The sequence below is a fragment of the Quercus robur genome, chromosome 2, assembly GCF_932294415.1.
Source record: "Quercus robur chromosome 2, dhQueRobu3.1, whole genome shotgun sequence".
NCBI lineage: Eukaryota > Viridiplantae > Streptophyta > Magnoliopsida > Fagales > Fagaceae > Quercus > Quercus robur.
The window spans coordinates 30,827,658-30,853,343 of record NC_065535.1 but is presented as its reverse complement, the minus strand read 5'-3'; the positions used below and the strand labels follow the sequence as shown (position 1 = coordinate 30,853,343).

General features: G+C 32.5%; 2 protein-coding genes across 4 annotated transcripts; one reads left to right on the top strand and one right to left on the bottom strand.

The window, feature by feature from the left end:
* Positions 1 to 330: 330 nt before the first annotated feature.
* LOC126713309 (RNA pseudouridine synthase 3, mitochondrial) lies at positions 331 to 6,214 on the bottom strand. Of its 3 annotated transcripts, none has more exons than XM_050413037.1 (11): positions 6,027 to 6,214; positions 4,854 to 4,996; positions 4,436 to 4,760; positions 3,855 to 3,926; positions 3,435 to 3,593; positions 3,217 to 3,264; positions 3,038 to 3,118; positions 1,558 to 1,674; positions 1,309 to 1,410; positions 1,047 to 1,205; positions 331 to 835 (listed from the first exon to the last, which is right to left on the bottom strand). In XM_050413037.1, exons 3-11 carry the CDS (start codon positions 4,751 to 4,753, stop codon positions 461 to 463), a joined length of 1,431 nt encoding a protein of 476 aa, XP_050268994.1. In that variant the 5' UTR covers positions 4,754 to 4,760; positions 4,854 to 4,996; positions 6,027 to 6,214; the 3' UTR covers positions 331 to 460. The 3 variants fall into 3 exon arrangements, with proteins under 3 accessions (XP_050268994.1, XP_050268995.1, XP_050268996.1); XM_050413038.1 differs by having other exon boundaries at positions 4,854 to 4,929; positions 6,027 to 6,205; XM_050413039.1 differs by lacking the exon at positions 1,558 to 1,674.
* Positions 6,215 to 19,561: 13,347 nt separating this feature from the next.
* On the top strand, positions 19,562 to 25,177 carry LOC126713307 (UDP-glucose 4-epimerase GEPI48). Its single transcript, XM_050413033.1, has 9 exons — positions 19,562 to 19,897; positions 21,210 to 21,259; positions 21,755 to 21,890; positions 22,625 to 22,726; positions 22,906 to 23,133; positions 23,529 to 23,607; positions 23,952 to 24,034; positions 24,507 to 24,598; positions 24,741 to 25,177. Exons 1-9 carry the CDS (start codon positions 19,712 to 19,714, stop codon positions 24,832 to 24,834), a joined length of 1,050 nt encoding a protein of 349 aa, XP_050268990.1. The 5' UTR covers positions 19,562 to 19,711; the 3' UTR covers positions 24,835 to 25,177.
* Positions 25,178 to 25,686: the final 509 nt, after the last annotated feature.

Sequence of the window (25,686 nt, the reverse complement as noted above, 5' to 3'; positions counted from 1 at the left end):
TAAAAACTCATTTAATGTTGAGGATAAGAATGATTTTCTTAGTTGGGTAATTCTCTCCTGTCCCATATCCTCATTCTCTCCTGGCATGGCTCTGTTGGTTACTGTCGAATGGCATGGCTCAGTTGTTACAGCCCAAACAGTTGTACATTGCTGCAGTTCAAGTTTGGCACATAAAATCTAGATTATAACACACACATATGGACGCCTTCCTATATAATGCTTCTGGACCTGAAAATTATGGGGAAGGAAAAGGTGATTAAGATTGCATTGAACTTGGACTTTAAAAATAAGTATTGAAATTTGAACGTGTAATTTGTAAGAAACTTCATCTATTGAAATGTGGTTTACTATAAATATCATAATATCAACTTATCAAAGTACACTAACAGCTAAAGTGCACCACCAAAATCAATCTAGAGAAACGTAGATCAGACTCTACAGAACAGACTTTCTTGCATTCTTATACCAGATAGGAAGACATAAGATTCCAGCTAATTTTCATGTGGTTAGGCATTGATGCCACAAAACGAAGGAGATCTGGCTTTGAGCTCAGTGCGGGATGCAGCTTTTCTGACTTTTGATCCAAAACCTGAAGGAACTTTGCAATGTTGGGAAGCACAAGCTCTCTACAGTGCAGATGTAACAAGGGAACCTTAGATAAAACACTTCCCTTCTGAACATCCAGACCTTCTGGCCTTCGCAACCTATATGGTTTCCCAGTTGTTGGCTCAATATCAACTCGAGGCATTTGCTTCCATCTCTGGTGAACAAACCAACCATATTTATAGTCGCCCACAATTGGAGTGCCAAGAGCTTCAGCACAATGGACACGGAGCTGCAATAAAGTTAATGAAATTATATTAGTCTGATATAAAAGGGAAGAGCTCCAAGCAAACACCAGCCCTGGCAGCACACTGATCATGCAGCATCACACAAGAGAGAGACTAAGATTTGACCTTTGACATTTATTATTTACTTGGCCAAATAAAAACACTGCCCTGTGTGTCCCTGAGAGAGAGAGAGAGAGAGAGAATGCAACATTGTACCTGATGCTTCCGGCTAGTAAGTGGATGTAATTCAATCCATGAGCATCCGTTTATCTTAGGACCAAGAACCCGATATTCAGTTATTGCCTCTTGAGAAGCTTCTAAACCTGTTTGATGAGCCAAGATGACCCTCTCAGTCTTCCCATCATTCAGAAGCACCTGCAAAAGATAACAATTAGTAATACATTCAAGTTGTTTTCTCTTCCAAATGAATCCATCAAGGGAAGGTAATATTTATTGTTTATGAAAAGATAGAGAGAACCTTTGAAAGAGGAGCACGAATTAAGCCTTCCTTTTGCTTGGGACAGCCTATGACCAAAGCCCAATACCTCTGATATGTTGCTTCATATGCATCATTCCAAGCCTAGATTACATATAAGCATATCACTAATCAGTCTTTTAAAAAAAAAAAAAAAAGTTGAAGCATTGAGTTATTTCCCCATCATGTTCAAGAAGTTGCATTCACCACCCCTGATCTACATAGTATAATCAGCAGAGTGGGTATGAGTACCTCACAGGAGAAATTTGCTTTGTTTATGTCACTAAATAACCACTGAAGATGATCTACACTTTCTTTGGTTCTCCCCATCAAAAGGAGGCCACTACTCTCTCGGTCAAGACGATGAACCTAACAAAATACCTCCATGAGAACAGAAAACTTCTAGTCTCCTAAAGATAACTAATGATTTAACATAGAAATTGTAATAGTGGTGGCACAGGTAGCAACCAACACTCCAAAGAACCCAGAGAAAATATTACAGCAGAAAAACCTTTCAGATATAGGCATATGGCAAAAGGCATGTTTTATTAAACCAGAAAACTATATAGCAAAACAAATATCATATTTAACATAAGATACGCTCCCCCTAAATATCTGGGAATGAGATTAATACAACCATACAAATTTACACATGGAACATAGGTTTGTTCTTGAACATCGAATTCAATAAGATTTTTTTTTTTTTTTTTTTTTTTTGAGAAAAATATGAATGGTCTTACCATATCATATATCATATATATTATACTAAAGCTGAAACTAGGAGAAAATCCAATTAAAACCAAAATTAAATTTTAATTGGAATCTAATTTTGCGCCACGTCCATCTAAATTTTTTTAATTTTTGTACCAAGTGATTTAATTCAATGCAAAAGAAGAGAAGTGCAATATAAATAAACCGTCATATATCTAATTATATAGGGAGAGGCTTAGGTCCAGTGTGTTTTGTGCATTGGACCCAAGATGCTGCCGTGCGGCAATTCTTGGACACATGGCAGCATTCTATCAGGTCCAGAGCACAAGACATTGGACCCAGCCATACCCAATCATATATGCATGTGTGTGTATTTAATTGTATTAGTTCTTTATTAAAAGAAGAGAATGGTCTTGTCTATATTGTTATTTCTCCTCATTTTTAAAGTAGAGGAGGATTCAATAAATCACAAAAATATGACTAAATGCTCTTCTTATGACTTGGTTTACCAAAATAATAAGCAAATAAAACGATTGTCAAATTAAAACTTTCTTTCTATATATATATATATATAAATAAATTAAAACTTCCTTAAGAAATAGAATTTTTACGTCTTTACATTAAGGGGACAAAGTACTCAATGGTATTCACGAAACAGAAATAAATAAATAAATACTACATGGTCAGTGATGATAAGATGATTTGAGAAGTAAATGAACTAAGCCATTCATAAACAGCTTGGGCTTGGCTCAATAAAAAGCTCGTTCATATTTATTTGTTTATAAATGAGCCAAACTTGAGCCTTAATTTTAGGCAGATATAGCACATATTTGCTTTCTCAACTAGTTACTATCCTATTCAACTTAGTTCTGGATTTCACTAATCAATCACACAGAAAAGGCAGCAAAAATAACAATATTATAAGTGCAAAAATCTTTTGTAATTATCTGGATCAACAACCTCATTAGGTAACAGTCATTTTTTGAAAGTGAAAAGTAATCATCTAAAACTAAAAGCTTACCAACTTAGGACCCTCATCATAATCATAAGAAAGAGCTGCAGCTGCCAGCGCATCCATGCTGTTATGAACAGGCAGATTCCCCTAAGAACATTGTTAAAAATAGATAAATAAAAAGTGGCAACTGAATATGCTGAAGCAACAGTCTATCATTAAAATGAATTGGGTCAAAGGATACCGACCTTAACTGGCAGTCTTGGGGGCTTGTTTAGCACAATTATAGCAGAGTCCTGAAATTTCAACCACCAATTAAAAAATGGCAATATGGGCACAAAAGAATACAGAATCAAACAACAAATATAGCCACACAGCATTTTCAGGCAGCAAAGGGTTAATTAACCATCATGCCTCTACTCAAATAACACGAGAAACAAAATTATGAATTAAATGTAAGACATGCCTTGTACTTGACAAGCCTTTGCAAGTACTCTATCTCATCGGCATTTGGATATAGTGTCCCACTTGGAATAGTGTCAAATCTCTTGGAAATCCTGGTCTCAGCAACTGATACAGGTATGTAAACTCTTGCCCCAGCCTCCATGACCTCATTAGGCCTAATCTGTAGGTCAGCTGTATGATTGCAGATCAAGTAAACCCCCATAAAATCACAAACAGTCAACAAATAGAAGTAGAAATAAAGGGGGAGAGAGAGAGAACTTCATGTATCCATCTTGTGGATTTGAACAATGATGCTGTCAACAAGTTCTAGCTCAAAAGACACTTAAGAATGGGATACAAGCTAGTTGCATGCGTAACTTAACAATTGTGGAAAAAAAACTGGGATGGGAGTGAGATTGTGGTCAAAAGCTAGTGTCAGTACCTTCCTCAAAGGTTTCATATGTCCTTCCTTGTCAACATAGGAGTCCTCCAAAATTGGGCATTCTATCTGGACCTAAAAAAGAAGAAAATTACATAAGTTTATAAACATCTGTAAAAATTCCAAAGTCCCTTACACACTCAGTTACAGTAATAATAATGATTAGATTTATCCCTTCCACCAGCTCAAACTTTAAGGACAAATGTTACAGCACATGGTACTATGGTTCAACTCTCTCCACTTTAGCTCCCATTTAAAATTTTTAAAAACTCCTTGTATTGGGCCCATTCATTGAGGAGATTTTGGGCCCACACATGAAGCAGAGTATTAGAATATTGATTTAAATTACTAAATTCATCATCTTCTTATCAGTTTAAGCTTTTGAAACAACCAGTAGTTTACCAATCGCAACTCCAATTTAATATGAATAAAACTAACTGAATCAAAACAAATACAGATAAATTTTATATAGAAGATTTTAAATAATCATAAAGTTGACAACCCAATCCAATTCTTCACAACCCAAATTGATATACTCCTCAAACATAATAACCAACCAAAAAAACTTAAAAATTTATACTCACAAGGCCTTTGTTGAAATGTGACTGAATCACAGTGTCCGAAATCTCATCAAAGTAATACTTGACCCAACTGATAGCGGTGACCCGAGTGGACTGACCAGGGATGCTGAACGAGTTCTTTCTGGGTAGAGGATGAGCAGGAAATGGAGGCAAAGACAGGAGCTGCCGAGGCTTTGGACCTTCTTTTGGGCCACCCAATTGGGCTATGTTGTTGGAAACCCGGATTACCGGGTCAGCGTAAGCAGGTTGTGGAGGAGAAATTCTAGAGTATTGCCTAACAGAAAACAATATCTGTTGGCGATTGAGGATTTTTTTCCACATGCTAATTCTGATGAAAAAAAAAAAAAAGGGTGGTGTTACTATGAGATATGAGTCTCAGAAGGGAAATCAAATAATGTTTTTTGTAAACAAGATTGATTACCTGCCAGTGCTGGGCTTTTTGGTTAGTATATGACTTTCCTGAAATGGTGCACTTCACTCGAACTTCTACCCTCTTTCTGTGACACCAACTAACGAGTGATGAGTGGTGGCTACTTAAACTTCATATGGGGGTTATATGGGTCCCTTAAATAAGAATCAAGTACATGAACGAATGTCAATAAGCTGATCAACAACTAGATTCTTATTATCAAAGAAAACCATTTGATATCATAACAAACTGGGCAACCCCTTTCAGCACAAAACAAAAATTAACATTTATCATGGGTCCACAAAAAGTGCAGGATCCATCTGTTTATATATCTCCAAAGTACTTGCTAGTTTCTAGCAACCAAACAAAGGCAACTTCAACTAGTCAACAAAGTCCCTTAGAATGATTCTATATGCTTCTATTTATTTACCTTTTCAGTAAGTATATATTTCTTCTATATACAAAACAATAAACCCGTAAAATCTTGTTAATTGCTCTCAGTCTTCTATTACTTCTGATCCCAACCATATATAACATAAAAATAAAGCAAATGAAAAAACACTTGATAAGAAGCTAGTACATCAGAAATTCACACAAAGGTGACTTATTCACCAGAACTTCATAATGTTCTGAATTTCAGCTCTACTTAAACAAAGTAAACCCACAAAAAACCGCAACATGGAAAATCCCAAAACATCTATTTCCCTTTAATAACCTTTACCTTACAGTTTCTCAGCAACCAAACGTCAATCAAAACATAAAACAAGACAAAATTTTCATAACATTCAACTTCAGCTCAACCTTGACACGTCTAAACTTTAAAGAAAAATACTCTTTCCATTCAATTTTTCTCCTCCTTCCCAAAAGACCCACAACAGCATTAAACACAAAACTTCAACTTTACATTCTCTATCCATTTTCCTGCACTTTCTAAGAGACCAAACACTAATTTCAACACTAAACAAAAAGTTCTCTTTTTTCTATTAATCTAATTTACCCATTTCAAATCAAACCCCAAACACACTAACCATTGGCAAAGAATCCTAAAAAATCCCACAACACCCAGACCAACCAATCACTGCCATAACCCATTACTAATGGGAAATTCTCAATATTACAAAATACCCATTTCAAATTTAATAAAATCCGATAGTAAGGCAGAGAGAGAGAGAGAGAGAGAGAAACCTGGAGGTTGATGTTCTTCATGGTGGAGCAGTTTTCTGAAAACAGTCTACGATTAGCAGAGCAAGCTACACTACAACTACACCTCTGGGCAAACGATGCTATATAGTTTATAGAGTAACTGGGCCAAAAATCTCTTGCTTGGATTCGATGGCTGGGTTAGGACTTGGGACCAGACCAGCCTTTGTACCCAACAAAGGGCCTGTGTTCGGACTTGGGACAAGGCCTGGTACCATTTCGTTTAGTCATACTTTTGTTTGGTTAAACCTCAACCGTCACATAATTATGACAAAAATGATTAAGAGACTTGTAACTCAATTGATATTTTCTAATATTTTTAATGAAAACATCCTGAATTTAAATTTCTCACCCTCAACTTTCAAAATCAATGAAATTTCATCCAAATTTAGAAATATACAGTCTAGAAAATATAATATGAAATGAGAGTTTTTTTTCTTTGTTATTAGTAAAAGGGTGGATGATGTTAGGCTTTCAATTAATAATTTACCAATATAACTATGAAAATTCTTTTGATTATTCAATTATATATCTAAAATTTAAAATAATATTGGATGAAAATTTAACTTATTTAGATGGGTTCAACAAATTTGTGTCAAAATTGATCAACTCATCTTGACACAAATAATGAACTAATTTATTTATGGTTGATTACTGGTTAATCAAGTCAGCACAAAATTCACCCATTTATTACTATTTTACAATAACTCGCAAAAAATTGTGTTGTGCTCCAAGTTAAGTCAAAAGATAATAAATTTAAGTAATACATTATCTCTTCTTTCCTTTTCTTTTTTTCATCTGTGATAATTTTCACTTAAATTTTTGTTATATTTTGTATATTAAATGTAAAAAAAAAAAAAATTAAGAATATGGTCAGCCAATTGTCTTAACAATCACAAGTAAATAAATATTCACTTTTAAAATTAAATTAATAATAGATTTTACCACATCAATTGTATATAATAAGAGGATAAATACGATAAATAAAATAAAATTATTTATCTTAAATGTAACACATGTGAATAAGTTTAAGACTATATTTGGTTGGAGTGATTTTAGGGAAGATGGAAAATGAATGAAATAAAATTGGAAAGAAAATGATACTTTTGGTTGTTTGGTTGAGGATGGAAAACATGAAAGATATTACTAGGGTCCACAAATTTTCTCTCCTCTCCCTCCACACACAATCTCTCCAAATTGGAGAGAAAATGAGTGAAAAGTGGGCAAAAATATTTGGACAAAATTGCCCACATTTTCTTTTTACTTTTTTTTTTTTTCTACCTCAACCTAGTCGTAAATGTGGCTTGCCTATTTTTTTTTTTTTTTTTCCCTTTTATTTCTTTTGGATTTAACTAGACGCTAATTTTTTAAAAAAAAAAAAATATATATATATATATATATGATGATGATGATGATGTGCGGATATGTGATACACCATAGTACCATACAGTGCTTTTTTTTTGGATGTTTTTTCTTTTTAATTGTTTTAATTAATTTCTTATTTTTTATTGGACATGAATTTTCTTTTTAATAAACTTTGGGTGATTGCAAATTTTTTTTGGTTGGTTGTTTGCCCTTTTTTTTATTGAGCATTATTTTTAATAAGGACATATGAGTAAATTTATACAAACTCCATTTTCTATCATCTCATTTCTCTTTTCAACCAAATAAAAACGTTTTTCATCCCTCCACTTTTCCACCCTTCCAACCAAACACAAATGAGGGAAATTAAAATCTTTTTTATCCTCCCACTTTTTCATCCTTTCATTTTTTCCATCCTCCCAACCAAACAAACTTAAGGTTACGAGAAAAAAAAAAAGTTTGATGATGACTTGTTGATAAAATATGCTTTTAGAGATATAGATAAAGTGTATCTGTGAGTGGCCTTTATGGTGACTAGTTGTAAGGGATGCTTAGAGATTAAAAGATGAAATGACCCTTCTTTTTTTCTTCTCTCTCTCTTTTTTTTTTTTTTTTTTTTGCTTTTTCTTTTTTCTAAACGATTGAAAGACTTTTTTAAATTGAGTGGAAGAAAAAAAAAGTATATAGATATATTTTAGTTTTAAGTGAACATATATCACTTTCTAAAAATAATAATAATAATAATTCAACGAACATAAAATTAGGGGTGTCGATTCAGGTTAACGTGTCAGGTTCGTGTCTTATCAAGATAGGAGTATTCGACTAAATGTCTCAACCCAAACCCGACCCATTTAATAATCGTGTCATATCCCTTCAACCCAAACCCGACTGGTTAATGAAGCAGGTTGACAAGACCCAACCCCCTTGACACACTTAATAAACGGGTCATGTTGGGTTGACATGAATATGGCACAACCCATTTCAACCCGCTTAATATTAAATATAATATCCATATAGAAATAAGTTCTTTACATCCCAAAAGTGATGCATATACTTCAAGTCTTCTACCCACATCCAAAATAACATAGTTCAACAAAAATATAACATCCACAGAACTTGCCAAATGCTAAGTATTAATATTTAAAGAGTTGGAGCAGGCAGTAGACTAATCATGACTATGACTGCAAGTATCATCCATAGATTCTTTGTTGATGTCCAAAATCATCACATTTTCCACAAGCTCATCCAATTTCATTTTTGCAAGTTCTACGCCTAAAAAATATATAAGTATTAGTAGTTACAAAAAATGATCATGCCTCAACAATGTTACAAGAACTAAATAATAATTTAAGATTAATAAAAAAAAATTAGATATTTATAAGAAGGTTTAGAGATTTAAGGTCTATAAAGTTTCAATTTACAAATATATAGCTTATAAGTTTTTGTAATTACTCACTTTTTTTTTTTAAAGTTTAAAATATAGGTTGGACATAAAAGGTATTTGAAAAATATATAATAAAATAAATATTTATTTGTTATACAAGTTAAACGGGTCATGTTAAATAAGTTATTTTGGATTGGCACAAATAAATTGACATGTCAAACATATCTATTGCGGGTCATGCAAGTTGACCCGCTTATGACATGTTTCTTATCGTGTTGTTTATAGATCGACCCGTTTATGACCCAAAGCTACTAAGGCCCAACCCTAACCAATAAAAATTTGTGTCATGTTCACGGATTGGGTCAAACATTGAAACCCCTACATAAAATATTTTTATATATATTTTAGATTGTTATATAAATATAATACTATATTATGAAACTAAAATGAGAGGTCTTCTTCCATTTACAGGCCTTAGGCTATTGATTAATTTCACTTAGGGAGACGAGGCCTAACCTCCAAGGCCTAGCTCACACAAACTGCAATTTATATAAGAGATATGCTTTAAGGCCCTTCTCCATCCAAAACTCATTAATAAATGCGATATTAATAAGAGGTATAACAAAACTCATTAATAAATGTGATATTAATGAGAGGTATAAGGAAGACCTTATGGTGTGTTTGAGCTTTTTTTTTTTTTTTTTTTTTTTTTTGGAAGAAGGTATGTTGAAGTTGGGTGAGAGGGAAAAAAAAGTATATAGATATATTTTATTTTAGCTAAAAATTTAACATATATCACGTTCTGTAAAATTAAAAATTAAAAAATTCAATAGATATGGAATATATTTTATTTTAGATTATTATATAAGTATATATGATATATACTGTGTTATAAAACTAAACTGATGGTTCTTCCATTTAATTAGAACCTAAGGAAGAGGTGGCCACCTCCCAGGCCTAACTCACACAAATCGCAATTTGTACAAGAGTTATGCTTTAAAGTCCTCCCAAGCCAAAACTCATTAATAAAGGTGATATTAATGAGAGGTATAACAAAACTCACTAATAAATGTGATAATAATAAGAGATATGTTTAGGCATAAGGAAGGCCTTAGCTAGGTGTGGCTTCAGGATTCCCCTCCTCAATCCTCCCCTAACCCTTTCCCTTTTTTTAAGGACAAAATTTAGTTACAAAATTAGTTATAGTTTTAGGCTATAACCTCACTCAATAAAATAAATATTACTATATATTTTGATAATTTAACCATTGAATTGCATGTTCTTTATGTTCTTAGTACAGATGTTAAATTTTGTGTCAATCGGTTATTATTTACTATATGATCTATAAACTTATATTTCATGCATAATTTCAAACTATAAAAACTTGCAATTTAAACAATTTATTGATGACATAGCTATTGATATTTAAATTTCTAGAAATTTTGCAAGTATGGAGGATATAAGAAGAAGATGTAATCCAATGGTAGATTTGTCAAACTTCACCTCCAGTAAAAAAATATTGAGTAAGATTGTAGTCTTATACTACAACCAATTTTGTAGCTAAATTTTGTCATTTTTTTAATACATGGTAAGTTAAGAGTGGAGAATCAAACCCTATACATTATTGTTGGAGACAATAAGATAAGAGGTGGCAATTGAACGAATAAGTCATTGGGAAATGCCCTTCCTTTTTGCAATCTATAGTAGACACAAGAGCAGCTACACATAGTTTTCAGGGTGGTCCTGGACCACCCTAACTTCCCTAAAAAAAAGTAATAATAAACTTGCAAAAAAAAAAAAATATATATATATATACATAATTATATTTAAATTAACATGTTTTGTCTACTATAAAAAAATATTGACCACCTTGACATAATAATTTCAAGTATTTGGGTTCAAAAAAAAAAAAAAAAAAAAAAGAGTAATGATAGGGACACAATAAAATGTCACAACAATTTCACAATATTTCAAAATTAGCATGCCAACTCATTCAGAATTTTATTGTATGCTAATATTGGAATTGGTGTGACATTTTGTTGTATCTCTAACATTACTCACAAAAATAACCTTGGCCCCTAAACATAATCTTAACCCCTTAAATAAATATATAAAAGTTCAAATAATAATAAAAATGAGCCAAATAACATCAAAATTAACTCAAAAAAACAACAAGATTAGGCCAACAACAACAACAAATGAACAAAATATTTAACAAAGGCTCATTGAAAAACAAAAAATTAAATAAAAAACTCTAATCATTCAAATTAGTAATTCATTCAACCCATTCCATAAAAATAATGAAATAATCCTTAATTTCATTTTCTTGAATTATTCATTTCTCGTTCAACCCATTCCATAAAAATAATGAAATAATCCCTAATTTCATTTTCATTAAAAAAAAAAAAGGTACCAAGAGGAAGATTGCAGCCTTGAGTTCTTCTCGGTGACGCTAGGAGCTCTTCTCCTCAATGGCTTAGTTCACAATCGTAATTGTAGGGACAAAGTTTGGAGCCCAAGCCCACACTGTATGGAATTCTGGCCCAAAAAGCCCAATACAATGAATTTTGGAGAGTATGGGTCAAAGAATTAGGTTTAGATGAGTTAAGCAATAGCTTGCATGGGATTAAGGAACACCCAGACAAGAACAAAAGCTATTATGATGGAATGACCTCCTGTCCGAGGAGACTTAGAATTTTATTTATGAATACAGATCACTACTTTTATGGCCGCATTAATGTGGAGAAGACCTCTGAACAATGTTACCTTGGCTGTCGCAACTCACAAAGGACTGAAAAGGGTGTCTGATGGGATGGATACTCAAGTGGGGGTTCAGATGATCGACAAGTGTAAAACCCAGATGATCAGGAAAAGTGTATATAATGTAGAGAAGCCTTCATGAGGGGGGGACGAGAAAAAGAGGGGAGAATACTGTAGCATGCAAAAAAACTCTAATGTAGTGATCTGTATTCATAAATAAAATTCTAAGTCTCCTCGGACAGAAGGTCATTCCATCATAATAGCTTTTGTTTTTGTCTGGGTGTTCCTTAATCCCATGCAAGCCACCACTTAACTCATCTAAACCTAGTTCTTTGACTCATACTCTCCAAAATTCATTGTATTGGGTTTTTTAGGCCAGGATTCCATACAGTGTGGGCTTGGGCTCCAAACTTTGTCCCTATAGTAACATATATCATTCGTTGCTCTCTCTCACTTCCTCTATTTTTCTCTTCTCTATTATCATTTCAGACTCTTTCTCACTTTATTACTTTCATCACAGAATTCTTAGTTTTCACTTAATTTCTCATTAGTCATTTTTTACTTTTTAATTTTTTTATAGAAGGAAATTATAAAATCTTATATATTTTCATTAATTTTATGTTGATATATTCAAGTTCTCATTTTATAAGATTTTATATAATTTAAGTTTCTTAATTAACTCACTAGAAAATATTCTTAAGTTGTAGACAATGATATTTCCTAATTAATAAAACACCTCTTTCGCTTTTTATATCAGTAAAAACAAAGCTCCTACATCTCATAATTTTTTAATATATATGCATGTATAATAGGATTTAAAATATCATCGTTCCATCATAATTGCTCTAAACCATGTGCTAAAGCACTAAAGATTTATTTGTAGTGTAGGTAGTATTTGATTTTAGGTTCTTTAACCAACTTATAAACCGAACTCACACGTCACTTTGAGAGAGTTGATGAAAACAATGCAAAAACCTATTAAAAAAAATGAAAATATATGACCAATATATCATTACTTTTTTTATATTTTAAAGCATTACTTTAAAATGAAATCTATGGCATGTTCCACAGTTTTTGTATACCTACTTTTAAAAACCAGACGTCGGGTGAGATATTATTGCAAGTGCCATTAGAGAATGTGGGGTCCTCTTCTAATCAAATCAAAATATAAGACAAAATTGTTCCAAATATTGTGCACTACACGTGGTTGCATGGTCCATGGACACAAATCCTATTTTACGTCACTTTCTCATGATTTTGAATGCAGCATTGAGAAAATCCAAATCCAATAATTTGGAGTTGAATGAGTTGATGTGCCATGGACTCAACTTCAATGCCTTAAAAAGCTGGGCTATGAAAAAGATTTGAGAAAAAAAAAAAAAAAAAGGTATACATAACGCTTATGATAAAATATGCGCAAAGGTGGGGGTGGTGACTTGACGGCCCAACTTTCTAAGTTCTAACACATAAACAAATGAAAGAGGTTGTCATCTACAAATAGAGTAGTTATGGTCTTTTATGAGGTGTTTGGTTTGTGTTTTCAAACCATTATTTTTAGTTTTTAAGTAATACTTTTTTCATCCACATATATTTTTAAATAATAACTTTCAGTTTTTAAACACATGTATCAAACGAACCCTTAGAATTTGTTTGATTTTGTTTTTTAAATAACAGTTTTTATTGTTTAAACACTACAACACGTATCTTCATAACACTTTTTCACTCACACATATTTCTATAACAGTTAAATAATATTACTATAAATCTTTTACCAAACGAGCCCTTATTTTTAATTTTTAAACAATAAATCAAATTTCAGTCACTAGAAAAATTTATAATAAAGTTTATTGTCGTTGAATAAGAGATGTGAATTCTGAAGTTCAATTCCCACTTACACTCAAAATTAATTGATGTCTCAGCACGACGATAAAGAGTAATTATCACGAAATGAACACTATAAATTTGAAAGATTATTTTATCTATACAAAATAAAGAAAAATCTAGTTTTTTTTACCATTTGGTTAGGATAAATTAGAAAACCAAAACTTTGGTAGGATCACGAATGTCAAATAACACAAGCTGCTCTCCAAAATCAATAAATTGAGTGACATAAAAAATTTCACAATTTTTTTTTTTTTTAATAATTGTTAATGTGATTCATTGTATTAGTAGATACAATAATGAAGTAGATAAGTGAATATAAAAATTTGTAATTTTAGCAAATTAGGAAATATTATGTCCTCATCATTGCATTTAAAAATTCGTACGATGAGTAAGAGACAGAACAAAAGGACCATGCAAAACAGAACCTTTGCGGGGTCCTTTAAACCATCAATCAATAGGGAGAAATATTAATGTTTATTTATGAAGCAAAAAGGTGAAAGAACAGGACGAAAGGACCACATGCAACAGTGCAAACACAGAACCAAAATGTTAACAGGTCCTTTAAGCCAATAACGAGAAATATTAATGTCTATTTATGATGCAATATTCACGTTTTATAAGAAGAAGAAAAAAAAACTCTCTTTTCAGTCACTCTATGTCAAGTTCATTTTTCTTTCAAGGAAGGCAATGGAGTCGATTAAGTAAAGAAGTATTAAAGGCTCCTGCCTCCTTCACATGCCCTCACCGCACCCCAAGCAAAAGCCAAAGAGATAATTGGTATTTCTTATTTTCTTCTTTTATGTTACCCTTTGGGTTGATAAAAGAGGTTCTACGAGACCTATATTTTCTGTTATGCAAATTTATCTATACTACTTATATATATATGTATAATTTTTTTTTTTGTAATTTATGTTAAATGTGTGATAAATAAAAAAATTAAAAAAAAAAAAAAAACCAAAAGCCAATTTTTTTATTATAAAAAAGTTAAGTTAAAATATTTTTGCCCAACACAGGATTTTGACTAGATTATTTAAGAGGAATGTTTTTATGCAAACTACCACGTGACAGTTAAAAAGACCATTCATATGTATTTTTTAAATAAGTTACATAAATTTAATGCAAACCACTATAGTTAAAAAGGCCATTTACATGTATATTATCTCTACATAGTCTCTATATTTTAAGAGGATTCATAAAATTAGTTATGATTTCAGAAATTGTCAAAAATACCCATTGTAGGAATAAAGGGCCGAAGAATATATATTGGGCCGTGAGCCTTGTCTGAGGACGTTTAGTAATCCAATGATAGATAAACGATAGTGAAGATGTAAGAATCAGAACTCCATGAGCAAGTTATGACTGAGAAGGTTGGGAGAGGTGGGCCGATGAGGAATGCCTATTTGGCTAAGCAAAACAGAGGTCAGAAGATGTAGTCTGTCATCTAGAGTAATGTTTCGAGATATCCTGTTGATAAGAGGACACATCATGAAAGCACAGGACAAAGGGAAGCTATCAAATATCTAAGAGAAAGCTGCCACCGCCGCATTAAATGCTCTGCAGCTAACTCTCTGACTGCATTAATGTGGAAGTGATACTTGAACAATAATTTTCACCCTTACAGTTACTCCCAAAGACTTCAGGAAGGTGCTAATGGGACAATGATCAACACCAGCGACCTAATCTACACGTGGAGGGCAGAGATGAAAGGAAGAAGATAGTATAAAATAGAGAGGAGACCCTGAGGGAAGGAGATCAGAGAATTAAGAGAAAAATACTGTAGGAACAAGAACTGGACTTGTAACCAAATTCAAAAGAAATATATACAAGAACCGATCTCTTCTGATTGTGTCGATGACGATTTTCTTTGGATAAAACTAGTTTATCTTTACTTTATTGTCATCTGAATCCATTATAATTGTTACCCAACTCATTAGAGCCTGGTTTTCTAACCCACTCTCTACAAATTCATTGTATTGGGCTCTTTGAGCCTAGACCCTTTTACCTTTTGGGCTTAGGAACCAAATTGTGACCTTACACCCATAATCTAATTAGATTTTTTTTTAGAGTTTCAACCTATGACGTCCACTCCTGATGATAACTCTTCGTATTTAACATCACTAACAATAGACAAATTCAAATTGAAAAATTACATTAAACTAAAAAAAAAAAAAAAAAGTTTCATTGCACGTGCAGAGCACGTGTGACAAGGCTAGTCTCTATATATTAAGAGAATTCAAAAGTTAGTTATGACTTCAAAAAAGTCAAAAATACCCCTAATTTAATTAGATAATCCTTATTCTTAAAAAATAAAAATTAGGGTTAAAATTGTAATTCAACAAAATTTAAAAAAAAAATACTAGAGAAAAAAAAATTTCCTAAAATTTTGTGAAAAAAACTGCAATTTAGAATTTGTTGTAAAAACCTTCTCAAAAAAAAAAAAAAATTTTGTTGTAAAAATATTGGGAAAAAAAATTGCCACTTAAAATTTGTTATAAATATGTTGTGAAATTGTTGTGAACATATCATTTCTTTTATTTAAATATATTTCTAGCATGTTTGATATATATTTTTTCCCTAAAAACTAGCACACACTAAACTCAATTATTTACTTCATTTCAAATTATAAATTTTAGTTTCTTAAAAATTCTTTCCTATATAACTTCACTAACAATAGATAAATTCAAATTAAAAAATTACATTAGACTCAAAATAAAAAAGAGCATCAGTATATGTGCGGAGCGCATGTGATGAGACTAGTATTATTTAAATAAGTTACATAAATTTTAACTGCTATATAGTGGTTTGGATGAAAATTCTTGTAACATAGGTTGCATAAAAACCTTGCTCATTTAATTCTTTGTCAATGAGACACTCCTAAAATTATGGATAAAAAATGTGGTGGATAGATCATAGAACCTGAAACTTTTGAATTTACTACATGTTATTCGAGTCTATTAACTCTACCACCTGGGTGTTTCCTAAGGAACAAGATAATTGGGTTTTAGGTGAGCTAATCCTAATCCACCTATGAATTAAGAATTAGGATGCAATTATAAATTAGAATAAGCTAATCAAACCGAAAGTGAACAACGTTACGTATATGATCATACATTGACCTTTTCAAAACGTTACCGAGTCACCGACGCCTTTAGAAAAGGAACTTGGTCGGTGTTTCCAGATAACTCACGAGAGAAGTACGTTTTGCCGTTTGGCAGTTTTTTTTTTTTTTTTTTGGGTGCAATTCCGTGTTAACCAGAAAGTCGTAGGGAAAGGAAAATTGCTTTTGCTCACTGACGCGTATCCACTGTTTATAGATATCACTTATCAGATTTCCATACTTGAAAATTGAAATTTATGACATACTATAAAAAAGGTTGAATATATAATAAAATATTTGCAACCCAGAATATATTCTTGTGATAGCCAAAAAAAAGAATATATTCTTGTAACACTTTTTTGGTGTCTTTGTATACTTTATGAGAATATCATTTGAAATCACACCTAGTTTTTTTCTCTTTTTTCCCTTTTTTGCCTACAGAATGATTGGTATTGGTGATGATTATTTTTTTTAAAATAATAATAATAATCATGATTGGTGTATGATATGATGCTTTGAATTAAAAATCAGATAATTTCATTGAATTAGTACATCAAGAATGAGGGATTGGAATTCTGTTTGCATACAAGTTGATTCATCTTATTTGGGTTATGTAAAAAATTTGAAAATTTAGGGGTATCTCAAACTATCAATTGATTGGTTTATCTATTATGTCATCGATTTGTGTATAGTTATTTGTGTATAGTTATTAAGTTAAAATTTCCCCCAAATTGTCAATTAGAAAAAGAAGGTAAATTTTTGTCAATAAGTATATTTCCCATTTGGTATTAGATTCCATGCAATTCAAGTATTCAATCTCGCAGATATTTCACATATATTACTCGTTTACTCCTTTTGAAAAGAAGAAAATAGAAAAGTTAGATATCAGTCATATCACTAATATTATGGGAAATATGTTTTCCTTAATACTACATTTAAAATCTTATTACACAAAAATAAATATGATAAATGCTATAACATCATGTAATTAAATATTTACCAAACAAATTGATCTCGGAGCTCTAAAGGCAATCCCTAACCCCTAGCTTCGCAAGAGCGGGCAATAAAATCTGAGATCCTATGAGCAACTAATTAAGAGGTTTCTCCATCAAAATAGGTCATACAACTGGTATCACTGTTGAGCTTTGGGCAACACAAACAAAGTTGACCCTCTTGTGGGATATAAGGCTATAAAGATGTTACTCCCTCCGTCCCATTTTGTTTGTCCTGTTTGAAAAGTCAAACATTTTAAGGGAACATCATTTATTGTCTTGTCTGTCTTATAAAAATGTATAAGTTTACAAAACTACCCTTAAATAAATTTATTAGCTTTTTTTAAAAGGAGTTATTCTTAATGAGGCTTAGGGTATAATAGGAACATTAGTAAACTAATAACTTTCATTTTTAGAAACTGGACAATATTTTGGGACATTCCAAAATGGAATAGAGGACAAACAAAGTGGGACGGAGGGAGTATTATTCTTGAGATAAGACTCCCTTTTTAGTTTATTATTATGGCAAAATTTATCATATGTCTTTAGGATATTGGTTTATAATATATTTTTAAAATTTTTTTTATGAAAAATGAAAAAAAACAATTAATTTTTTTGACAATTTTTTATATTTTCCATAAAAGTTGTATTAAAACTTTATTTAGTAACAATTGTCTCAAGGAAACTTATTAACAGGACCCTATTATTAATTAGGCAATCCCCCATTATTGCACATATCCTTCCATTAAATTGCCAAAACTTGCTATTTTAAGGATGATTGATCAAGGTCATGCATTTTTTTTTCGACAAACAAGGATCTCTAGATTTATGCAGGCTCTCGTCCCACAGGTACCAAATTATTACATGAAAGAATCCCATAGGATACATATTTTTTAAAAAAAAACTAGTTTATGTGCGAACCAAGGAAATCTTAAAAAGAAGTCCACATACATAGGACATTCATAAGATCTATAAAAGCTAATTCATAAGACTCCATAAAAATAAACAAATTCACCAAACAAAGTTGATTCTTATAATAATAATAATGTAAAACAAAAACCACCCAACCAATAGCCATCCCTCTCTTTAAAAAAACAATAAAAATAAATAAAATAAATAAACCATCCCTCTCATAAAAAAGTAGATCTCATTATAGGTCAAAAACAGAATCTAAAACTACCAATCAGAAAAGGACAACGAGGTTAAGTGAGTAAAAGAGTACTTTAGTCAATCTAAGAAAGCATCTAAAGAAGTAACAAACATTTTTCTTCACAGTAGCCCAAGGAGCAAGTAGAACTTGATAAGAAGCCTCCATCACCACGGACAAAATTAGCACCACGTGGCTGATCTGGTTCCCTACCGCCACTTCCCTGTATAAACCATAAAAATCTCTTTCATTTTTTTTTTATTTAAATTTTCCACCCCTTTTTTTTAACGATTTGATTATCACCGCAATTTTTTCTTACCCTTTTTTATATAAAAAAAATGTTATATTTACAATATTTTCATAATAAATTCTAAGTAGTAAGTTGTTACTTCCCGTTACTATTAAGCAAGAGAATAATTTCAATAGTAGATTCAAATTAAAAACCTATAACAACTTGCTAACTAGAATTTGTTATAAAAATATTGTGAACTTAGCACATCTTTTTTTTTTTTTTTATTACCTTGCATATAGGTCATTTTTCAATAATTTGATTTTGGTTAATGGATAAATAAAGATAAAATTAAACCTAAAAATACAACAAAATCTTAATCCCAAAATTTAGGACAAATCATAAATCATCAACAAAATAGCTAGATTTGACCACAAAAGCACTTGCCACCTCAAGTTTTTTTTTTTTTTTTTTTTAAATAAAGTAACATTCTTTCTTTCTTTTTTTTGCTTAGCAAAAACTAGGAAGAAAACACTGTTTTCTTAGGGGAAAAAATAAAAATGAAGTATTTAATAACCTCAAAAAAGAGGAAGTATTTAATATAGTATTTCTGTTACTGCTACTATATTGACTCTCATCCTCCCAAAAACAAAAACAAAAAAACAAGTCTGGCATTGGTAACAGTTCCTATATATTGGGCTCCTCGGTTTCTCGTATCAATTACAACCAAGACCAAAACTAAAAGGTGCTCTCATTATTATAGAAGAACAACAAGTCTAGCTTTTTGTAACAGTAATAGAAGAAGGTGTGTTATCATGGCTCAGAAGAACATCCTGGTCACCGGTGGGGCCGGCTACATAGGAAGCCACACGGTTCTCCAGCTCTTATTGGGTGGCTTCAACACCGTTGTCGTTGACAACCTCGACAACTCCTCCGCCGTAGCTATTGAACGAGTCAAAGAACTCGCCGCTGATTTTGCTCACAACCTTTCCTTTCACAAGGTTCTCCTTTTTTCTTCTTCTTCTATTCTTAAAAAACAAAAAAAGTTATCGTTTTGTTGTATTAATCGTTTTGTTTTTATCGTATAGATTGGTTTTTGTTTCTGGGTTTTGATTTAATTCTCTGTTATGTGAATTCTGTATAAAGGGTGTGTGTGTGTGTGTGTGTTTTTGTTTTTTTTTTGGGTTCTAATTTGGTTTTGAAATTTGAAAGTTGTTTGATTGATAAGTGCTTTCCTTTCCCCTGTTTTTTTTTTTTTTTTTTAAAAAAGAACAAGAAAAAAAGCAATATGTCGTTTTTTTTTAATTAAGTAATTCTCTTTTATGTGAAGTATTAGTGAATTCTGTGTGAAGTTTTTTTTTTTTTTTTTTTAATTATTATTTGGGTTTGCGAATTTGGTTTGGAAAGGTTAAGCTTTTGAAAGTTGTTTGATTGATAGACATGTTTTCATTTGAACAGTTTTTCTTGTTTTTTGGGTATTTAAGTTGTATTTATTGATATTCACATGAATTAATTTTATTTTTTTTGTTTTTGAATTAATTCTTATGTTAGGTGAATTATCATTGAATTCTGTGCAAACGGTTTTTATTTTTTATTTAATTTGGGTTGCTAATTGGGTCTGGAAAGGTTTAAGCTTTGAATCTTAGTTGATTGATAGATTGCTTAGAACTGTAGTTTATGCGTGTTAAAGTTGTAGTTTATGTTTCTCAAAAAAAAAAAAAAAAAAGTTGTAGTTTATGCGTGTTAAAGGTTTAAGCTTTGAAAGTTGGTTGATTGAATCGCTCAGAATTGTAGTTTATGCGTGCTAAAGGTTTAGTCACTGGCTGATCACTTATTCTGTTATATATAAGGGTATAAACATGTGTGTATACGTATATATGTACGTGTATCTATACATGTATATACACACACACATATATGTTTTTTTCAGTTGAATTAGATTACTTTTTATTGAAGAATTGAGCGTGGAATTACTAATTTTGTGCATTTGATCTAATTCTGCATCTTGTATTTTGTAAAGTCACATTTTGATTGTGCAGGCCATGCCTCTGATCTGCTAAATCTCACTGTTTCTAGTCTGGTGGCTTTTTTGGTCAAATTTATGTTTTAGTCAACTTTTTTTTTCTTGGGTTTGGGGGAGGGGGGGGGGGGGGGTATTCTAGTTTTCAATTTGTTTCTTTTTTTGTTTTGTTTTTTTCTATTTAATCTATTCATATTACATTGTTAAGTTGGTTGTGATGGCCTACTTATCAAAAAAGAAAAAGTCGATTGTGATGACCCCAGTTCTTTACATTTTTCTGTTTCCACTTGCAGGTGGACCTCCGGGACAAACCAGCACTTGAACAAATTTTTGCTTCAACAAAGTAAGTACTAAATGTTTATGGTTGAATTTACAGTTTTGCAGTCTCTTTAAACTATGAAAACAAATAGGTGCTTTCTACTTTGTTGGCCTCTCATTGTTCTGCACATTTTCTATCACTTTAACTGTCATCTTTTGTGCTCTCATCCATTCTTCTTATTCAGATGTCGTCAAAAATCAAACTCTTTACCTAGAGGTGGTTTTCCTTTTGACACATGATTTTTCAAGAGTAAATCACTGGCCATTTTTCTTCCATCAAACCTCTTTTTAAGTTCAACGTATCACGTATGTTTCTACCTGAAAGAAAACATAACCTTAGATGATAAGGCATGACTAGACTACTATGATTTTACACAACCAATAAGCAGCTTGTTTGTTATCACACAAAAAGATTTTAAAAAAAAAAACTCTGCTTAATTTTGCAATACTTTACCAAAAATGATCCTCCTGCTTAATTATTCTGGCTATAAGGTTTCTTGTCTGTCTCTTTGTACTGCAGATTTGAGGCTGTCATACACTTTGCTGGGCTAAAAGCTGTTGGTGAAAGTGTGCAAAAACCATTGCTCTATCATAACAACAACTTAATTGGGACAATTACTTTGTTGGAAGTCATGGCTGCACATGGATGCAAAAAGGTATTCCCTCATTTTGCTGGTTGTTTTTATTACTTTCTTATACATGCACAAGATTCATATTTTCTAGAATTTATAATCAGGACCATCGAGGTCTCTTAACACAATTTTTCTGCTTCTGTTCTGTTTTTCATTATGTTCTTAATTTTTTCCGACATATAGATTGTCAGGAAAAGTAAGCATTTTTTTGGCTATCTTGTGTCATTTTCTCTATTTAGAGTTCCTTCATTCATCCTGGAAATGGTTTGCAAGGATTCTGTTTTTTCAATTATTAGCTTCAGTGTTGTTTTGGCTCTGTCACTGCTCTTTTAATACTTGGTACTGTCTTGTGTTCATCACAACTTGTCTCCAGTTGAGTTGAAATATATGCAGTGTCTGACCTGCTTATATTTTTTCCATCTGTCTTAAAACTTAATTTGCATCATTTAAAAAGAGAAGGAAAAGTGAATGCTTTTTACTCTGCTTGTTGATTCAACTTGAAGTCCAGAGGCCTGAATTGCCTTTATGTTGAAAATTTGTGAGTTCTTGATGTATTACTGCTCAGTTGGTTTTGAACATAACAATGAAAAATTGTCATATCATGTAGTATTTATGATTGGTATCTTTCTTTCTTCCAGTTTCCTTTTATCCCCCAATGATGGTTCTCCTCACCTAAAAATTTATGGTATAAATGACAAAGTGGTTGTGAATTTTACATTCCTGACTGATTTCCTTTCCTTGTTCTTGAATTATTTCAGCTTGTGTTCTCATCGTCAGCTACTGTCTATGGTTGGCCAAAGGAGGTACCATGTACAGAAGAGTTCCCCCTTTTTGCAGCAAATCCTTATGGGAGAACCAAGGTATGTATTGAACGGTTATTAGGTGCTTAGTACTAGGCAGTACTCAGATCATGTATCTGATAACAAGTGAACAATAATGAAAAAAAAACTCTTTGAATCAATAAAAGATAAATGTTCAATTGATAAGCACCATCTTATTTAGAATCTAGTAATGACATCTGATGAGTCTCATCTTTCAGCTTTTCATTGAAGAAATTTGTCGTGATATCTACGGCTCGGACTCTGAATGGAAAATCATATTGCTAAGATACTTCAATCCCGTTGGCGCACATCCTAGTGGCCATATTGGTGAGGATCCCCGTGGAATTCCAAACAACCTCATGCCCTTCGTGCAGCAAGTTGCTGTTGGCAGGCGACCAACCCTCACAGTTTATGGAACTGATTATTCAACTAAGGATGGTACTGGGGTATGCTCATTTAATTTAATTCTATTTTTTTTTATCTGTTAGTTACACGCCCACTTTGTGTGTTTGGACCCATAACTTTGCCCTCCACCATTGCTTGTGAGAGAGGGAAGTGCCATTTGAGGAAGGGAATAAGGGTTCATTGGCCTTAGTATTCATTTCCTTCTCTATTGCACTTGGTGTGGATTAATCCTTCATTATTGTAGATGAACACGTGTGGTAATTAGAAAGCCATTGGCCTTTGGGCGAAGTGGCACTTCCACCCCCTATATGTATGGGGTGGTGGGAGACACTGATGGTTTTTGGGTGGTGTGGAGTATTTATTACTTTTTCCTTTCCAGTATTTGGTTCTTACTTTTGTTCGAGAATCCATTATGATAGTTGTCATCTCCTTTCAGGTTCGTGACTACATTCACGTTGTTGATTTAGCTGATGGTCACATTGCTGCTTTGCGCAAGCTGGATGAGCCTACTGTAGGTATGTGCCATGAAATTGACATGTTCTTTGTTTTCTTTGCTTATCTTGTGCTTGTTGATTCTCCAAATTACCAGCTTGTTTTGAAATGTTGTGTATAATGCATTGCTTCAATTCTGGACTCCCCCTCCCCCCCCCCCCCCCCCAAAAAAAAGTAAACTTGGTTAAAGTATTGTAGGAAATTATTTGGTGGTAAATATTTAAAAATTATATATATATAAAAGGTCATAACCTGAGAATAGGTTGTTGATGAATTGGTTGTAAATCAGGAACTAAATTTCATATGCTGTTTATTACTTAGGGGGTAAAGTTCCTTTTGGTCTTACATGTTTCTGATGTCTCCACAGGTTGTGAGGTTTACAACTTAGGAACAGGTAAAGGAACATCAGTTCTGGAGATGGTTGCCGCATTTGAAAAGGCATCTGGAAAGGTAAAAATAATAATAACAATAATTCTACTCTTCCTCTACTTTTTACTTGCCAATTTTTATTTTCTATAGAATAATTGCTTGGGGGTTCATTTTACTGAAGCCTAGTAGTTCAAGTAAGGCAATTATTACTTTGGGTGTTCTCAAACATTTAGTTAAATGTCCATTGTATATGGGTGCATTGCGAAGCTTGGAAAGAAGTTGACAAAAATGAGATCCGTGAGCAAGCTCCCATCCATACTGACTCTGAACATAGCCACCATCTGGATGAGTGCTGTTGGCCCATCTTAGCATAGATGTTCTCATTATGTAAATGTTAAATTTTGATGTTTTAATCCACTAGATTGGTGTAGGCATTGTGTAGGCCTTGTTATTTCTCTGAATTGCACAGACATTGCAAAATTCTCTCATTTTTTTCACTTAGCTTTTCTTCTCAGTTCGGCACTCTAACGTGTGAAATATTTTACTGTTCCAGAAAATTCCACTTGTAACATCTGGGCGGCGACCTGGTGATGCTGAAATTGTTTATGCTTCTACAGACAAAGCAGAAAAAGAATTGGAATGGAAGTAAGTGCTAATATAAAAGCAAATAAGTACTAAATATGCAGATCATGGAATCAATATTTAGCCAAATGGCTTTCTTGATGTCTAGACACAATATTTGGTGTTGTGTCACATTTTTCTTCTTACACATTTGGCTTCCTTGCAGGGCAAAATATGGCATTGATGAGATGTGCCGGGATCAATGGAACTGGGCTAGCAAAAACCCTTATGGTTATGGATCTCCTGATTCCACCGACTAATCAATGGAATTGGGCTAGCAAAAATCCTTATGTCAACTTATAGAAAAAAGAAAGAAAAGAAAACTAATGGCTATGGATCTCCTGACTCCACCAACTAAAACAACGCATATTTTTGTCCTGTCACCCGTGGTGTCATGCTTTTGCAGCCTTCTGACATTAGTTTTTTCTAGAACTTGGCAGACATTGAAGCTGATAATCATTGTGGTGTAATTGTTCTAGGTTACTAGCCAAGTAATTCTTGGTTTCTACATTTCGTTATAAAGGTGAAATAGATTGTCCATTTCAAAATTGGTGAGACTTAATTTATTTAATACAATTGCAACCTTTTTCTTTCTTAAAAACATTTTGCTGAGTTTGTCATTTACTTCAAGCTTCCATCTCTATGAACACAGGAGTCCCGTGGGCTTGCAGCCATTTCATGATATATGGGACTCAAATTTTTAGCTCCAATGGACTTATACATGTGTACAATAAAATTTTGCAATCCTTATATGACCTTCTCTAGATGTGTTCCAGCAAGGGCACCACCAATCCCCCTAGGTGGGACTTTGGCTGTTTCATTTCTCATTGTATGTGGATGTGGAAGAGATGGGAAGCTTTTTACCCCCCCAAAAAAACTGTTTTAGGCAGAAGAGAGAAGGCATAGGTTGTCATTTTTGGCTACTCATGTTCTGCAGCTAGTCCTTTTTGTGTTAGATGTTGATGTCCTCTCTCTTAGGTTTGTATTATGATCTTTTTTTACAACGTGAAATAGGTGTCAGTGGTGGTCTTCAAAGGACACGACATTTTTCACAATTGCTAACATGACCTAATGCATAATGAAGGTGGTATCGGTAATAAACTATGTTAAGG

What these genes read in the sequence shown, in the direction of transcription:
- LOC126713309 (XM_050413037.1), bottom strand. Translation starts at nt 4,753, where the DNA reads ATGTGGAAAAAAATCCTCAATCGCCAACAGATATTGTTTTCTGTTAGG. An exon ending in AAAGGCTTGTCAAGTACAAG is followed by an intron (nt 3,265 to 3,434) that starts GCATGTCTTACA and finishes TTGAAATTTCAG; the next exon opens with GACTCTGCTATAATTGTGCT. An exon ending in TTCGTGCTCCTCTTTCAAAG is followed by an intron (nt 1,206 to 1,308) that starts GTTCTCTCTATC and finishes TATCTTTTGCAG; the next exon opens with GTGCTTCTGAATGATGGGAA.
- LOC126713307 (XM_050413033.1), top strand. Translation starts at nt 19,712, where the DNA reads ATGGCTCAGAAGAACATCCTGGTCACCGGTGGGGCCGGCTACATAGGA. An exon ending in CAAATTTTTGCTTCAACAAA is followed by an intron (nt 21,260 to 21,754) that starts GTAAGTACTAAA and finishes TTTGTACTGCAG; the next exon opens with ATTTGAGGCTGTCATACACT. An exon ending in GAAAAAGAATTGGAATGGAA is followed by an intron (nt 24,599 to 24,740) that starts GTAAGTGCTAAT and finishes GCTTCCTTGCAG; the next exon opens with GGCAAAATATGGCATTGATG.